Source organism: Pleurodeles waltl, chromosome 5, assembly GCF_031143425.1.
Source record: "Pleurodeles waltl isolate 20211129_DDA chromosome 5, aPleWal1.hap1.20221129, whole genome shotgun sequence".
NCBI lineage: Eukaryota > Metazoa > Chordata > Amphibia > Caudata > Salamandridae > Pleurodeles > Pleurodeles waltl.
Window position 1 is genome coordinate 1,774,123,927 of NC_090444.1, and position 18,352 is coordinate 1,774,142,278.

An 18,352-nucleotide genomic window follows, 5' to 3' on the forward strand; every position below is an offset into this window, starting at 1 on the left:
TAGGGGTAGGTAGAAGTGAAGGGAATGAGAGTAATTTCAGAGTTTAGGGGTAGGTAGTGGTAAAAGGAGGTAAGGGTAATTTTAGGGTTTAGGGTTAGGTAAAGGTGAAGGGAGCTAAGGATAATTTTAGGTTTTAAGGGGAGGGAAGAGGTAAAGGGAGGTAAGTGTGAATTTAGAGTTTAGGGGTGGGTGGGGTAACGGAAAGAAAGAATAATTTTGTGGTTAAGGGGCGGCTTGAGGTAAAAGGAAGTAAGTCTTAATTTACGGCTTAGAGGTGGGTATAGGTAAAGGGACTGCAAATGTAAATTTTGTGGTGGTTAGAGGTAAAGGGCAGTATGGGTGATTTTAGAGTTTAGGGGTGGGTACATTTAAAGGGAGGAAAGAGTAAATTTAGGGTTCAGGGTAGAGTAGATGTAAAGTGAGATTAGGGGGACAAAAATGGGGCTGTGAGGAGGTTCCACCAAAAGAAAGAACAAAATAAAATATTTACATTTGCTAAAAAGGAAGCAGGGAACTCTGGGGAGCTCCCAGGTTTAGGCGCAGAGCTCCTGATTTATATGGAACAATCTACAACACCACTAACACTGTGAATTTGCTCACCTCAAATATCTGTTTTTCTAACTGAGTTTTTAAGCATATGATTAGCACAGTGCCATACAAAGCCTTTTACCACTCCAGGCACAGTAAACAGCTTTGGATTGGTAAAATACCATCCAAGCCAACCTAGAATGAATAAAAGCAACCCGACACATGTTTAACTCTAATTAGAACTGATCAGTGAGATATGGCTTTGTACAGATGCAAGGCAGCCCCCAACATAAGTCAAGACAGTACCCTTTTAGGCTTAATGTGCCACACAATTTATGAAAAAAGGCAGAGGGGCACTCTGGGTATCTATGTCACAAGGAAGGAATATGTGTGCCTCAATGGTGCGAAAAAGTGCTGTTTTAGGTGTTTCTCCACTAGGGAAAATATTTGTCAAGTGGGGATTTTGTTTAAAAATGGTACAAAAGCAACTTAATCTATAAGGTGATTCTTACTCATGAAGATTGTCCACCCTGTGTAACTGACCTCATACGATCAGAAATGAAAGAGCATTTGAGGCAACTCACCTCACTATAGTGCTTGGGCACTTTACGCGGTCATCGGACACCACTTGCCTCAAAGGCATGATGTACATCACTTCTGCCAGATTCACAAAGGCTTTCGGGACCTGCAGAAATACAAGACATTGTGGGCCCATACATTTTGATTCACAGAATAAGCATTACATATATCATCAATGCAGCATATGTGACCCATGCGGGTAAACACAGTCACTGTAATAATGATGCAGTGTTCTAACAACCCTATTTCATGTTGTCCGGATGTGTCATTTTTTTGTCCTGCCCTAGAGGCAGCCTTGTTTGATGAAAAAAAATCCAAAATAAAGCACACACACACAGAAAAAAACAAAGGTTAAAGTAATGTTATAGTTAGGTGAACATGACAGCATCAACATAACGTTTTGAACTCAAACCACAGAAATCCACCAGTTATAGTTATCAGAGCTAACTATAACTTGCACCCCACCATGCCCTGCTTTTGACCTCATATATTACATCACTCATGACATGTTCTATGACATTATTGATGACATCACTGATGACATCATCCAATGGATGTTTTAATTTTCTTTATAGTTTATATTTTGGCGGCATCTACTATATTACTTCGCTACCTAATTTTGTACAGCCTGTGTCCAGCTAATGCATGTAAGTGTTTACCAAACACATGTGCCCCTAATGCATCATGGGTGTGTAGAGATATTGAACACGTTATAAATTGTATTCAGGATAACTCTCTGTGTAGGTGACAATTGACGACTGTGTCAGTATGTGCCACGCAAGTTTTTTTGGTTCTGCAGAAAAAGTTTCCAACAGGGCAAAGATTCTATGTAGGAGATACTAAGAATTGTAAGCAACCTTGAGTATTTAGACAGAACCGTCCCAGCATGACAATTTTTACATACGATAAAAGCCTGTGTGCACCAGGTACTAACCTATGCACATGTGCTTGATTAGCTTCAGAAGATGGGCTGTCTGTAAAGTTTTCACCACAGTGTGTACGATGGAGGTCTAATGACCTTTAGCACCTTAGTACCTAGGGTATTTTACTGAATAGTGTCTCTTTGGAGAGGTTTTGCATAGAGTGAACATGGTTCTTAGTAGCTACTTTATAATACTGAGTGGTGTAATGAGAATGCTCTGTTTCTGAATTGGCACTCCCGCAAGAGTCTCACAAAACTCTTGTGGACCCAACCGTCCAGATATACAAATATTTTTAAACCTGAAATTCTCAAAAACTACTGAATAGATTTACACCAAATCACAAAAAGCATAAACTTGCTTCCTGCCAAATTTGGTATAATTCTGTTTAGCAGTTTTTGCAGTAGCGCTGCCTAATCTATGGAAAAGGCATGGGAAAATTTGCTTTTGGGACCCCCTTTTTTTCTAGGTTCCCACATGACGGATCACCACAAAACTTTCCAGGAAAGAGCTGATGTAAATTTGCTTTCTTTCTTTTGTAAAGTTTCATGAAGCTCAGTCGGAGGATGGTTGTCTGTAGTGCCTTCCTGGGACCTCTTCGGCATACTCCACAGAGGTGAGTGGTGACTGCCTGGAAAACATCCACACACAGACCCACGACCACTCTTTATGCACATAATGAGACTACCATGTGCTGGGTGCATTCAGGGTAGGTTATGCCCACCTCCCACAATCTCCATTACACAAAGCTGGCATTCGTTCTGGGTGGTAGCAATGGTGAACAGGATGAACATTCTGTAAAGCACAGAGGGTACTCTTGTAAAGCAGCCATGGCTACCGACCAAGAGTACGTCTACCAATCTTCACAATGAGAGATCAAGACTTTTAACCTCTGCAAACATGTTTTATATATACAGAGGAGATAATGTTCTTCTTATAGACTGCTAAGGCATCTCTTTTTATGTTGAAAGCTTGTTTGCTCACTGAAATCTACCTATTAGTGCTACCCAATTTGACTTCCATTTTATATTCTTCAAGGTGATTATGTACCGTGACCTTGCCACATAACTTTTAAATCCACTTGTTTTGCAGAAACCTATTTCTCTGGAACCGAAACTTTGTTAGTGGTGCATTCTTAAATAAACATGCTGCTTTTGTGGAGATTCCCAGTGATAAAAAAATTAGAACATTAAGCTCTTTCGAGCGCTCAAGTCCCCAAACTGTGGAGTGAGTCATGGATGGTGGGGTGTAGTCCTTATCATAGTGACTGGGGCGAGAGGTTGCAGTACCTGTATTGTCCAGGAGAAGTGGCTCCATGGTGTCGGAGGACCATCAGCCACTTGCAGACCTTCATCTGAATGACCTTCATCTGTGTCCTGGGGACATTCATACAAAATTACACTACAGTCCTTCGACAGTACCTGCTTTCTATCTGCTTTCACCCAAAGAACTGGAAAGGGCTGCAACCAGCTGCACATATGGGATCCAGAACCTCAAGATCTCTTTCCTCTCTTCCAGACAAATCGCTGAGCTATACGGATGTCCTGAGGCATAGGGGATAGACAGCACCCGCAGTGCTACTCCACTCCTGTCTTTTAGAACTTGGTACACCACCATCCTCTCCGCCATGACAAGGGGCTCAGATGGTGTGTGTGTGCGTATGGGTGTGCATGGCGTGTGTGTGTGTGCACGCCATCCACCCTGGAAGCATCCCTCCCTAAGCAGCAACCTAACCTCTGGCATCTCAGGGCCACCTCGTGCCATTTGCAGCCCCAAGACAGAGGACCATTCCTGGTATTCATAGGACGCACACCTGTCACAGTGAAGGCCATTGTTGACATAATGCTGCCATTCTTGAATGAACTGTGACATTCCCGGCAAATGAAGGGAATTTATGACATTTGGCAGCTATTTTTAGAATGTGATGGTTCTACATGGTTGTATAAGGAAGAAGTTGATGAATGTAGGCCTGAGGTCTTGATGAAAATGACAAGCGAATGGGTCCAAAGGTGTACCTAATCATAACAACTCCTACAGAGGCCTTTTGTTATCTGCACTGATAAAGCGTGTTTGCCATTATCATTATTACTGCCTGAGTCCTAAGCCTATAAGCCTAAGCCTACAAGACAGGGACGTCGTGAATGTCCCGCTTTACCAGCTACAGCAGGGGTAGGGTTATTTATGGGTCTCTTTTATCTGTAGCTTGACAGATAAAAGTTTGCAATTATCTCTGAAAGGAAGAAAGAAAGGCTGATGAGTGGGTGAAAGGATAGGAGGATGAGTAGGTGAGACGATGGGTAGATGGGTGGATGAAAGGATGGCAGAGTAATTGGTAATTTGAGAGGATAGATGGATGAGTGGATGGCATAGTATATGGAAATCTGAGCGAATGGGCAGGAAAGTAAAAGGAAATCGGAGAAGATGGTTAGTGGATGGCTGGATGAACAAAAAGATCAATTGATGTATGGAAGTTTTTTCTGACGGATGGATAAGTCAACTGATGGATCTGTAGGTGCACGGATGTATAGTTGAATGCATGCATAGATGATGAATAATTGTATGGATGGACGATGGAATAGCCAATGGATGGATGGAATGGTGAAAGACTGAATGATGGATAAAAGAATGAATGGATGAAAAAAAATGTAACAGTGCATCTCATTGGTTGGATGGATGAGTGAAAGGATAAGCAGATCAGTTCTTGGATGGAAGAGACAAGGGAGCCCTTTTAGGGAGGTTCGAGCTCGCATGCCTCACTTGGTTGGTGCCATCACAGCTTGGTTTCAAAATGGGTATATTTCAATTTTCTGGCTACTCCTCTGCTATAAGATTGTTTTAACCCATATATTAGCTAAACCTGTAAGGTCTCTGTAAAGTATTGTACCTGAATGTAGTAGCTTAAATATCCTCTGGCAAAAGTATTGAGTTCAAAATATTGTCTAAAGAAATCCTGCCCCATTAGCGTCAATAATAGAAAATCTATACCCGGTGTAAATGACATTGAGGGCACAATATTTATGTCTGACAATAATATTATTATTGGTTTTCTGATATAGAACCCTCCGCAACCTGAGTGGTAGTTCTCTGTATGTGCCTGTATGAGTTGTAAAATCTATTGTCTATAACCTCCAATTGCGAGAAATGGGTAACTATCAATTTTTTACTAAGCCCCTTCATAATACTTGAGTAGGAATTTATTTGGCACTGACAGTTAAAGGAAGTGGATTAGAGAAATGAACAAGCATTAGTAATGCAGCGGGTCTCACATTTGTCGAGTTAGAGCTATTAGCGTTGTAAACTCCTAACCGGACTTTTCTTGCCACAAATTAAAAGAAAAAAACAATGAGCGCAATCACACTATGTAAAATGCAGTGTGATCGTGCTGAAATTGAAAACAAAAAAACCGAGCGCAATCGTGCTTTGTAAAATCCAGTGCGATAACGCTGCATGGAAAATAAAAAGATAAAGTAGTCTGGAAACCAAGCTGAAAACATGGTGCCTCCTACTTTTTCAGTAGTTGGCCGGTGCGCTCGAGGAGGGCTAAACACCAGAAAAGTCCATGACGTATGCATGCCTTTCACTAATGAAATCAAGTGGATTTTAAAGGCAAGCCCACGAACCAATGAAAGTGACAGGCATGACATGGGCGTGGTTAAAAGCCCAAAGAGAGATTACAACAGGGACGGAGCGCATGTGTGCTCGACCCTTAAAATGAATGGATTTGCTTTTTCAATGCTGTAATTTCCAAGGCTTTTCAACTTATTGTTGACAAATTGTGCTGGAAAATGTACCATTTTGCAACACATTTTTCAGTGTTTCGATGTTTTCTTGGGTCTTGGCGTCCCAGATGAGAGCTCTGCAGATGACTTTATACTGCAATATCAGTATTTGGTCCGAGACTAAAACTCGGAGCATGGACAGCTTTGTGCGTGCCTCTGTGGTGACATAGTTCTGGTGGTCAGTATTGTGGTTCATCCTGCGAGCCCCTTTCTTTCTATTCGGGTGCAGTATATCACCTTCTCCCGGGACACTACTGTGGTGCGTATCAGATGCACAACTTTTTAATCGACACAAGCATGGTTTGCTGCGGTTGAGAAATAAAGCTCTGAGGTACTATTACGAGATGATGGAATTTTTCAGAATTGTTTGTCCTGCAAAATGTACTGCTTTGCCACAGTGTCTCCAAAATACCCATGGGAAAGAACCCTACAAGGGGCCCTGGGTAGCCTATGGCCACTGGAGGGGGGTGGGGGCGGGGGGTTTGAGGCTCGCTCACTACACTTGCCAGTGCAGTGGGGGACTTGTAGGAACATTTTCCTAGGGCGCCATGTGTTCTGTTCTGACCCTGGAACTGTTGGGGTTCCTCCGTGGATGTAATTGAAGGGGTTACCCGGAGCTCAGGGATGTGACCTCTGGCTTGCACTCTGCGACCCCTGGCCTCAGAGGGGGCAAAATCAGTGGCAAGAACACAGAGGCAACTCCTCCTAAACTGCCTCGCGGCTCTGCCGTCCTTGTTTTATGCCATATTTTTTTTAATTAAACTATTAGTGAATAATAATCTAAAAATGACCATTACTATAATACCAATGCTTTTAAATATATGTTGTGTTAGTGGGTGAGAGTGTGCTTGTTTGAGGGAGAGCATGTGTGTGTGTGAGCGTGTGTGAGCATGTGTATATGTGAGTGAAAGTGAGTGGAAGACAGACAGTGCCAGGTATTGAGTGAGATAGTGTGTCAGTAAGTGAGCAAGAGTAAGTCATAGAGTGAGAAAGAGTAAGAGTGTCTAAATGAGTGATAGTGGGTGAGTGAGAATGAGTATGAGGCTGCGTTAGAGAGTGTGAGTGAGAGTGAGTGACAGTCACGGAGCGTTTCTGTGAGTGAAAGAGAGTGAGTGAGAACGAGTAAGAGTGAGTGTGGGTGAGAAAGTATGAGTGAGCGAAAGTATGAGTGAGTGAATGTATGTGTGAGAATGAGTAAGAATGAGACTAAGTGAGAATGAGTGATAATCAAGGAGTAAGAGTGAGAGGAAGTGAGCATGAGTGAGAGAGATAGTGTAAGAATGAGTGAGCATGAGTGAGTAAGAGGAAGAGTGAATGAAAGAGTGAGACTGAGTGGGTGTGAGTGAGAATGCATGAGAGTGTGTGAATGCATGTGTATGAGTGAAGGTTAGTATGAGTGAGGATGTAGGGTCATGCTTGCAAATTTATCTTTGTCCCTGGCACACTAAAGGTAATTCTTGTCTTATAGAGACACCCATAGCAAAATACTAGTGCCAAAATACTGGAGGCAATACTTAGTGTAAGAATTCATCCCCCAGCGAGGAGTTCAGCTAGCAGATCCTACAGTGGTAACATTTGCTACCCAACAACTTGCTGATGATGTTCACTCAAATAAAATAATGCTTAGATGCTGGGGTATATAAATCACATACTTCATTGCCGATGCCTATCCACTCCCACTTAGGTCTGTGCACCTGCATTCCTGTATGCCACAGAAAGTGATATCAGTGTTAAGGGGTGCAGGAGGGTCATAAGCCACGCAGTGGGACACTTGCAAGATAAGCTCAATTTTAAACACCAACACTGGGCCAAGAAAAACAACTGCAAGCCCACTGGTGCTCCATGAACTGCAGTTGTCCTCCAGTAGCTCCTTCAACTAAGGCCCCAAGTCAATGAAATACAGAGAACATTAAAAAAAGGCAATGGTAATGGAAGAAGATATACAAATATGATCCTGGAATCTGGGATGAAAGATAAATTGCCATAATTTGACATGTTATTGGCAAAAATGTAATGTAATTATGCTACTGGAAACTTAGACACAGTCCTCAGTGCTCTTGATAGGGAACGTAGAATTTATGAGTCCAGCGATATAAGAGAAAAGAGCCGGGTATATAAGTTGTGGATTAAACATGTACTCCCTAAGGTTTTGAAGACTGAGCCAAGGATCCTGCAATTAATCCTAAACCTGGGACAGGGGACTACTATTCATTAACATATACAATAACCCCAATAGGAGGGAAAAAAGGCTAATGATGGAAAACCTAAGGCATTTAATAATGGAAATCAGAATGTAGAACAAGGACTCAGCAATTATGATGACAGTAGATTTTGATATCAACTAATTCCAAAGTGAAGCTGATGATCCCGGGCAGTAGGAGGCAAGTAGTAATGGACTAGTCTGAGATTAGGTCCTTCCGGACAAGTTGTGCCCAGACAAAACTGGGGCGAAGCTTCTTATATTTTGTACAACAGGAGGATTGAGTGTTTTGATTGGTAGATTTCCAGAAGACACCCCCCATCATGGACTCGAATTACTGAGAACCATGTCTCGTACTTGGCTAATACGTTGGCGACCATAGTCTTGTTTGATCACATCCTGCAATATAGAATTGAACATCGCTCAGAAAGCGATCATCTCCCGCAGTCCATCAGCTTATCTGCTAGTACGTTTGACTTTCAAGCAACCAAAGTATTACTGTTTTGCAATTCTTTATTGGATACATCTTCAAATGACAGTGTACAGCATAAGGAGTGGGGGGGGGCAGTCGAGGTTACATGGGAGAAATCCACATTACACATGCATGGCTCATACATGTTCATGAGATGTTGCAGTCTTTGTCCATTTGAAAGGGGTCTGAGTCGGTGTCATAGTTGAGGTGCTGGTTATGGCGTGCCCAGGAGGAGAAAAATCCATATGGGGGAGGGGGCAATGAGGGGGGGGGGGCTCTGGTTTAGCCTATTGGTGGTTGTGGATGTGGTATATTGGATCATGGTGGTGGATGAGGGCCAATGAAAAGTGATAGGTCACACAAACGCTGGACCTTTTTGAGTGTTCATTCATTCGTCACAGTAAGGGGTGGGGCAAGGGACAGGGGGAAAGATGGGGAGGGGGAAGTGAGAGAGGATTCAATGGTGGGGCGTAACAGTGAGAGAGTGGTGGGGCGATGAGCCAACATGGTAGGAGGGTAGAGGAACAGTAAGATGGAGAGGTGGTGAGGCTTCAAGCAATAAGGTGGGCGAGTGAGTGAGTGACAATGTGAAGAAGTGGCAGGAGACATAGAGTAGAACGAGACAGGATAAAGTATGTGGGGTTAAGTTTGGGGTTAGAGGTGGAGGATGTAAGGAGTGATATGTGATGGCCTAAGATGCGAAGTGTGGAGTTTGAGTTCCAAAGTATTATTAAGGGAGCCACATACAGCAAATCTCAAAAGGCTAAAATGGAACGACTATAGTTGACCAGTCATTATAGACCTAAGTAACCCTTACTTCACTATTGATGTAGGTGGATGGGACCACGTTGACAACTGGAAAACAATCCTGGAGTATATCGAAGCATAGCACTGCTAGTTATTCCCTGGGGAAAAAAGCAACAAAAAAGACTTCTCTCACAAATAAAGAGCACTAGAAAGCTGCTAAATAAGAATCTTCAGCTATTGCAAGTTAGTCCACACAATAAGAATTTAAATCTAGCAGTAAAACTGGGCAGAAGAAAACTCAAAAAGGAGCTTTGGCAATTCAATAAGGAAAGGCTACATGACTATTTGACTATTGGGTTAAGCTGGTCCACGCCAGTAGGAGTAAGAATCCAGCAACGTTTTGACTGACAGTAAATGAGAAATAACATGGGCAATGCACATCAGTGAGCAGGAATGGACTGAGTTCCGAGGTACTCATCTGACAACTGAAGAGGAAGAACAGCAAATAGACCACAATCACAGGATAAAGAAGGAGGAGGCAAGCAGGTCTCTCAATGGCCGTGATAATCCTAGAGAAACATAGGAAAGTCACAAGCCACAGCGAAAGGAAAACCGGGATGATGGAGATGCACAGGTAATCGGCTCATTGGTAGCGACAGAATCAATCAGCCGTCAGTTTCAGAAAAATATTGTTCAATCGTGCGCTGACTGGCTTCAGGCAAACAGGATACCGCAAGCAGTTTTTAAAAAATCCCCAGCATTTTTGGGCAGACAAATTAGCCTCTCTCTTTACTGAAGTACACCGAAAATAAAAATCCCAGATTCCTAAAGAGGTTCAATAATACATTCATTTTTTAAGGGAGAGAAGAGGAACCAGCCGATAAACTATTGCCTGTCATCGCTTCTGGATGTGGAGGCAAAATACTTTGCAACTCAACTGTTGGAAAATCTCAAAGCCTTGGTGGAGGAACAGGGGTTGGTACCCTTGAGCCAGACAGGATTGTGACAAAACCAAGGCTGCATCTCGAACCTGATGACAATGTCCATGCTCATGGCCTGGGCTGACCATTCACATACATTACTATACATGTGCTGTGTACATTTCAAGGCAGCTTTTGATTGGGTTCCCAGATGTTTACTGTGGAATTTTTTTTAATTCCTGGTCAATCCCTGAGAAGTAGCTAAGAGCAAAAGAGCTTCTGTATTCAGACGCCAGGAGAAGGCGAAAATTATGCAACAGCAGCTTTCTATCTAGGAAAACTTGCACCACAGTGACAGTGAAACAAGGATGCTTTTTATCCCCACTGGTATTCAACTTATACATGTAGACCTTACAATTGCTTTGAATCAAACAAACTCATTCCTGCCGAATTTGTCAGGAAGACCATTGCCCCATTTATTGCAGGCAGATGATTTGGCAATAGTGAGCGAAACTAAAGTGGGCCTCCAGCGACAGATCTACAAATTGGACAAATACACTAGGATCAAGCTTGAAGTGAATCTGGCAAAGAGAAAGGTAACTGTCTAAGGAAAAAGAGTCATTAAGGCTGGGCATGGTGTCTGAGAAGTGAAATCATCAGCAAAGCCTCAGAGTAGAAGTTTCATGAAGTCTGGATCAATGCAAGAGGAAATCTGGTTCAGCAGAAAAAAATCAATCAGAAGTTAAGCACAGGCGCTTCAAATTGCATTCTCAACTGTCTCGAAACACCTACGAGGCGCCAGCTTAGACCCACTCCTTCAGGTTATTAAGGCAAAGGTGCTACCATCAGTACATTTGGGAGTGAAATCGTGCTGCGGGACGACACCAGGCTCTTGAAGAGCCTGGTGGTTAAAATATATGTCGATCTTTCATCTTCCAAGAGCATCATCACTCACCCAAGTGCGTCTAGAATATGGCCTCTTAAGCCAAGTTATAGCCAGACAGTACACATTCCTTACTTTGTGCCACAAATTAGGAGCTTCAAAGTCAGATACCCTGGATGACCTAATCTAGCAAGACATCACAAGTAACTACAGCACATTACTACACCACCCATATCTGGAGCAGACGTTGGATTCACTACAAGCAGAGGAGTTGTGGAACCATTGGGTTGTTCATGTGGTGTTTAAAAAATGCCAATGCTCTCAGGCTCAGTAGATCACAGGATAAAAGTGTGCTAGAATGGGGAATTCATCTAGATGATGATAGACAGTTATAACAAGAAAGGTCAAAAAGCGTACAAGGGCATAAATTACTGAAGGTATATGAAATACAAGTTCATGGTATGCCGGTTTGGAGGCTTGCCAAACTAGGACTTTCTGCCAAAGTGGGTTGTGCAACTCGCAGCCGTAAATTGCAGAATTATTTATTTAAAGCATTTATAAAGTGCATCTGTCACCATTCTGGTATCCCGGTGCCAGGCATACTGCAAGGTACTAACAATCTGAAAAAATTCACAAGATCAGCAAAATTATTGTGGAAAAAGCCAGATCTTCTAGGTTTTCCTGAAGGGCAGCAGCTCAGACGAAGCCCTTAACAAAGGGGAGCTCATCCCACAGCTGAGCTGCTTTCACTATGGAGGTAGGCCCTCCTACTCTAGTAGTTCTAAATTTTCTTATACAGACCAGATTTGTAGAACTTGAGCAAAGATGCCTCCCTGGCATATATATCTCTTCAATCTCTGTGCAAAGGCACAGGACCAATTCCATGAAGTGCCTTAACCACTATACACATGGATTTATAAACAATTCTCTGTTTCAGAGGAAGCCAGTGCAGTTCCTTTAGAGCATTTGATGCTGAAGAACTCCGGGGTCTGATCAGCACCAACTTAGCTGCTGCTACTTGCACTCTGTACTCACCAGATATTCAGGGGCTCCAAGCAGCAGGGCGTTACAATGGTCTAACATGCTAAGTATAACGCTCTGCACCACCAATGGGTTGGCTTGTGTCAGCAGGAGAGCTAGCACCTTTCTTAGCACAGGTAGATTATGGAATTATGTAACAGGGCTGGAAAAATCCACTTGGATTGGTGAGTCTTATCTGATCAGGTCGAGCTATTTTTTAATACTGAACAGGTGTCCTGTTCAATTGAAAAGTGGATGGCCAATAAAAGATACCTATAAATCTTGTTCTTATGTCACATTTCCTCTGTGTTCACAGACAGAGGTCAAAAGTCAGTTTTTCTTACAATTAATTTTCCTTCTGACTGCAGAATCACAGGACTTTGTAAGGTGAACTGTATGACCTGCTGCTTAGAATGTAAAATGAAAGGATATAGGGTGTCAGGTTTTTCCTAACACACAACATTTAAATTGCTAAGTCAACTGTGCAAACTTTTCAAAATATATTCCAGTAGTTGTGAAAGCCCTTTTTTATATTGCTGTGTGATGAAAAAATATTTTAATAGGATGAAAAAGAATCAGAATACTTTATATGTTGATGTGCAAAGGATATATTTTCTGAAACCCAATTTTCACAGATTGTTAATACACTATACAGTTTTATCAGTAAAGCTGCAAGTTAGTGGAGAGGTGTTTGGACATTTCTTCGAAAGTTACTGTGTGTAGATGAAAATATGTTACCACATCATGGTTTAGTAATATATTTATTAAAATTGAGTGTTTACACAAACTGAGAAACACCCCTGCCCTGATGGCAATGTTGTTAGTAAACTGAAAGAAGTACTAGGTTATGTGGGCTAGACCTCATGGGTATGTGGGCTAGATTCTTGTGATGCATGCAGCACACTTTAGTCTACTTAATCAAACAAAAGAGGTTTTTTTGTACTGCAGAAATGCTGAGCTCACATATTTGAAGGTGCAGTCATATGTAAGAATTAAGAAAAAGGCGACTCTGCAAACTATTTGCCTAGGATCACACAATTTGAGACCCGTTTAGGGGTCAAGTACATTACAGTTAGGTCGAATAGATTATTTAAGTTACTCGGCCTGCAGGTCGAGTAACATTGTTATGATTTTTCGATCCCGGTGTAAGAAGGAAAAAGAAACTCTTGTACATGTTGTATGTCTGTGTCCATAGAACGCAGGCAGCTCCTGCGCAGAAAGTTTAATCACCTGAAAGTACGGACAGGCAGACAGGCTATTCAGGGCATAACCACCGGGGCAGGAGGCTCATTGGAGGGCCAGGCCAGCTCATATTAATGTTTGCCAAACCCTCCCAAATGACCCAGGCAGCGGTGAGAGTATTTTGTGAGGAATCTGTTACTGCACAGAATATAAACCAAAAGAACATGGCCTGTTATTCACTAAATGCTTCTTTTAAGTTTTCTTGAAGCAGATAAATAATTTTCTAATAAGGTTGGACAAAGATTTCACCTGTCACCATGGGAAAAGAATGAAGAGAAATATAGGCACTACTAAAAAAAAAACAATTATTACTCTAAAAATTGTTCTGCTTTTTTTTAAGAACTTGTATTTGTAATTTCCTTCTCTGATTTTGAAAGTGCCACATATTAGATGAGTAGCTTGCCTGGTTAGGCCAAAAAGTGACACTGCTTGAGATCTGATCACCTTAACAGTATGTACCTGCATAATGAAGGCTGCTCTTAAGGACTGTGGAATTCATGCTCCCTTGTAAGTGCAGCTCTAGGCGCAGTGGAGTTTGTAAATCCAGGGATGCCAAGACAAAAAACAGCAGCTAGTGGTTTAGGTGTTTCAGGTGCTTGGAGTACTTTCTTCCGAAGAGATGACTCTTTTGAAGAGTTGCAGCTCAGGAACAATTCACAACCAGTCGTACTAAGGAAGCCTGACGTGATTTTCCACCTATCCTTTTCCAAACTTTTTTTTCTCTTTTTAATGAAGAGTATTTTTGACCATGTGAGGTTGCCGGCCAGCAAGAATCTGAAAACTTAGCCTGAGTGGGAAGCCTACAAGATCTATAACATTTTAGCCAGTTTGTTGTTCATCATAAAGCAGTGATTTATGAAATTGTGTGCGATGCTAGTTTTAACCATCCCTGTGGTGTTCCCACAGGATCTTCTTTTAGGACTTTTGTTTCATGTGATGCAGGTAGACAGAGGGGTGAAGAGGGGAGAAAAGTTAGTTTACATATTAGTATAAGGTAACCATTCATGCATTGTAAGCAGACTTTTCGGTTGGGCCACAGGGAGACGGTCCCAATAGTTGGTGGACATCGCTACCTGGCATCTCTATGGCAACCCGACGATAGACGTAGCAGATCCAGTTCAACTACCCAGATGGGCCCAGGTAGCTGTTATCTCAAGGCAGTCTGTTCTATTTTTTTAACACAGTGCATGCCAGGGGCTTGGCTGTGTTTACTTTTGTGAGGGAGGGGTGCCGTGGGAGTAGAGGATAAGGGAATAGTGAAGCAGAGAGAAGAAGGGGATGAAAGAAAAGGAGAGAGTGAAAGAACAGAGAGAAAGGCACGGAAAGCTGAAAGAATGGGAGAAGGAATTAAGGTTGCAAGAGAACGAGAAAAGAGATAAGGGTGAGCAAAGTGGTCATGGGAAAAGGAAGAGAAAGTAACCAGAAATAAAGAGAGGAATGAGGAAGGAGATGAGGATGCGTGACAGCAAGATGGGGGAAAAGGCTGAGGAAGGGAATGGAGTGGAGAGCATTAAATGAATGGGGGAGATGGGAGACAAGAAGGAAAGATGAGTAGAATAAGGAACCTGTAAATTATAGTAGTATAACAGGTGTAGTGACACCAGGTTCCAGGGGTGTGAGGGGGACATTAATCCTTTTTTACTGTCCCTCATCCACATGGTTTGCCTAATTGGATTGGCGAATAGCCAGTTCTCCAATGGCCTGGCCAAGGTTTGGATAGTCACCGCTGTAGCAAAACCTACGGTTGTGCATCTAAATCAGGCATGTGGACCATTATCTTGGCAGTAAGCGTACTCCATCGCCGTTTCGACGGAGTATGCTTACCACCAAGATGTAAATCAGGCCCTAATTCTTATCACCAGTATGACGGATTACACATAGTACTAGTGAATGCACTAGGAAAGGACTTCATATTACAGCAGAAGAAGCATAAGAGGGCAATAAGAAACAGAGAGTTGTAATAGCAAGATGGTTTCACCGTGAGCCAGTTGCTCTGGCACTGAGTGTGAGATTGGGGATAACAGGAGGATCCAGGGTAGCCAAGCTATAGCGTTTGGAATTGGAGTACACCATATCCCTAGAGACAAAGCAACCTGGGTGAATTATGATGGAAAATGACTGTGCATTCAGTGTGAGTTGTAATTCATCAAAACATAAGTGGTGACTCTGTCTTCCTAACAGTAACAGTCTAATGATTATTATTAATTCAGTTGTGATAGGATGACACTCAAAATCAGAATCAACTAGTGAGTCTTGCGTTTTTTTTGCCTTATCTCCCATCCTAGTTGATTGTTGGTAGGATGTTTGGATTCTTTAGGAGGGTTAGTTTCAAGTGAATTAAAGTACCACTGTGGGTCCATAGGTGGAAATAGGATGATTTGGATGAGGTTTTGCAGAACACCTTTAGCACAGCCTACCGGTAACTAAGAGGGGTGCATGTCAATGTCTGAGCCTGCTTAAAGTACATGCAGCCTCAGCTGATTTAGACCAAATCATATTTAACTATCAACCTCTTGTCACAGCCTTATAGTGAACTTCATTGCCAGACCTCTCCAACTCCAGCTGTAAAATTGCATTTAAATTCTATTTAGTTTTCCCCATTGTTTAGAACATGTTGTTTATCACTAATTTCCCCAAAAATCCATGATCAATAGTGTCCTAATTACATGTAAATTTATTTTAAATTAATGGTGAGTAAAATTAAAACTTTGTCCAAGATCCTGGGAAAAACTAGGAAACTTCACTGCTCATAAAACAGATTAAGTTTCCTGTTTTTGCCCAAGCCGGGGTTGAGATAGGAAATATGACCCTTAACAAAGACAGATGACGGTTCTTAGCTTTGCTCAAAGTAAGGTTTATCTCTACAGGCCTTACAGGAGTGATGCGTTCCTGATGCAGAATGCCACAGGTAGGACTTCCTTCAGCAGAAAAATGTTGAGAGAAAAGGCTGGACATCCACCACCCCAGGAAAACAAACATGGGAGGAAGACTCCTAGCGGAGGCCAGCTTATATTGTTTTTAAAAAACTTTGCAACTTTGCATTTCTCAATGCTTGGACAGTTTATAAAATGAACAAAGGTGCAAGTCATCCAACTTTACACCTTCTTACTTTGAATGAAATGTAATTGATGGAATTTAAAGCTGGGTTGTGGAAAGCTGATTGTGTCCTTAATTCCGTACATCTTTTTTAAAACAAAAAAAAACACTTATTCCTTCAAACAGAATCACAATGGCAATGAAAAAGAACCAAAACATATTGTGTGCTTTAACACCTTGCCTACTTTATCATTTACCCTACAAATATTTGGGTGAGAATTCATCCTGAGTGCACAGCTTTAACGTTGGTTCATTGCCGAGGGCCATGCCTCCCTTCTGGCTACGGGCCCGAGGCTATTATGGAGGCATTGAACCCGACAAACACAGCCCTGAGAATTAGGCAGGTAAAATTCCTGTCCATATCCCAAGAAAACAACCCAACTCTAACAGGGCTAAAAAAGAAACTAATATGCACAGCACAAGTGTACTTTACCGAGACACAATGGTTTAAATTATCTTAAAATAATGATGTTTGTTATTAACCTTTTATTATGTGAGTGCATACATTTCTAGTTAATAATTTAGTTTCACCTTTGTAATGCCTCTTTTTGGAAAGATTTTAATTAATCATGCAAATAAATTAGAATTTGAATGCTTAACATAACAGGCACCTGTGACAAAACACTGGCGCTTGCATACTGGAGATAATTCATGGCATAATGATCACCCATGTGTAGAGAAATATGTGTTTTTGACCACTGCCTTTGTGTTGCACCACTTTGCACCTGGATTAGTTGCCCAGTGTTCACCAGTTGCAGATTACATTTGTAATCGGTTTAGCTGCCTATTGACTTTATCGTAGTGTTAGACACTGCCATGTTAAAGGCTGACCGTATTTATTTTTTTCACATTATAAACTGTGCTTGTTTTCGTATTCTTCCTCACTGAAGAGCTAGGACATATTATCACCGAACAGCTAATACATAATATGGAGGAGGTAGGCAGTCAGCATGATAAGAATGTACCAGACTGATAGTGCAAGTAGGGAGCGGTTTGGACTTGAGAGAGACAATTTGGGAAACTGGCCAGTTCCACCCTGTTTCTTTCAACTCTGACCTACATTAGCCAGCATGTTTGAATATTTCCTTTTTATGGGAGGGGTTTTTCCAGAAAGCCCTTCTCCGGTTCTTTAAGATATAAAAAGGTGGCCTTGCTCAGTAGCTGTGGAATTTCAGAGACCTCGGTCAGGATTAGATGTTGAATGCCTGACATCTGTCCTGTGAGGGTGGATATCTCCTTCTCGCAGTTGAACGGGGTCATCTTCTTGCTGGCATGAGAAAGATGAAGCATCTGACAGGCCCTACAGTGATGAAGTTTTACTTCATTCTTTGCTTTGCATAATCATAACTACATATATTTGCTGTGTACATTGCAGTTGAGAATCATTTTGGTGTATTGTCCTTTCATTGCTGTGACTATTTTTAAACGTGTGCTTTTAACATGCTAAACTCTTTTTTTAGGAACCTCGTGGTGAACTAATAATAAATGTCTTCTTTGAACTGAGAAGTGCATTCCAGAGATTTTTGTCACCTCGGTCATTAGTGAGAGCGAAACACCATGGTAAAGTACTGGTTCTGGCCAACTAGAGATAATGCTAGGCATATGGGGCACCTGTGAAACAAAAGCTGCTGCTAGTACACTGGAGGTAATTTATGGCAAAATTCTGCCAATGGAGCACACCTGAAATATGGAAGGCACCCACATCAACATGGTGGCCCTCACACAATGGAGGTATTTTTTGGCATAATGGAAAAAATGGGATCAACTCATGGGGAGAGCCAGGTTTTATTGGCTTGGCACACCATGAAAGGTCTTAAACCTTTAATGAGTGTCCCACTGAGCATATTGATTTTAGCAATGTTATTTAAAAATTGTGCTTTAAAATGCACCTTGTGACACATGTTTCAAAAAAATGTTCTTGGGGGCGATTCCCCCCCCAAACCAGTCTAGAAAAGGTCTGGCACAC

The 18,352-nt window shown here is 41.9% G+C and overlaps 1 protein-coding gene across 1 annotated transcript in view; it reads right to left on the reverse strand.

Moving 5' to 3' along the window:
* PLB1 (phospholipase B1) overlaps positions 1-18,352 on the reverse strand; it is a 328,328-nt gene that overhangs the window by 122,042 nt on the left and 187,934 nt on the right. Inside the window, exon 33 of the mRNA XM_069236215.1 lies at positions 1,113-1,213. Within this exon, the coding sequence (XP_069092316.1) occupies positions 1,113-1,213 (101 nt within the window). The remainder of the gene's footprint in view (positions 1-1,112; positions 1,214-18,352) is intronic.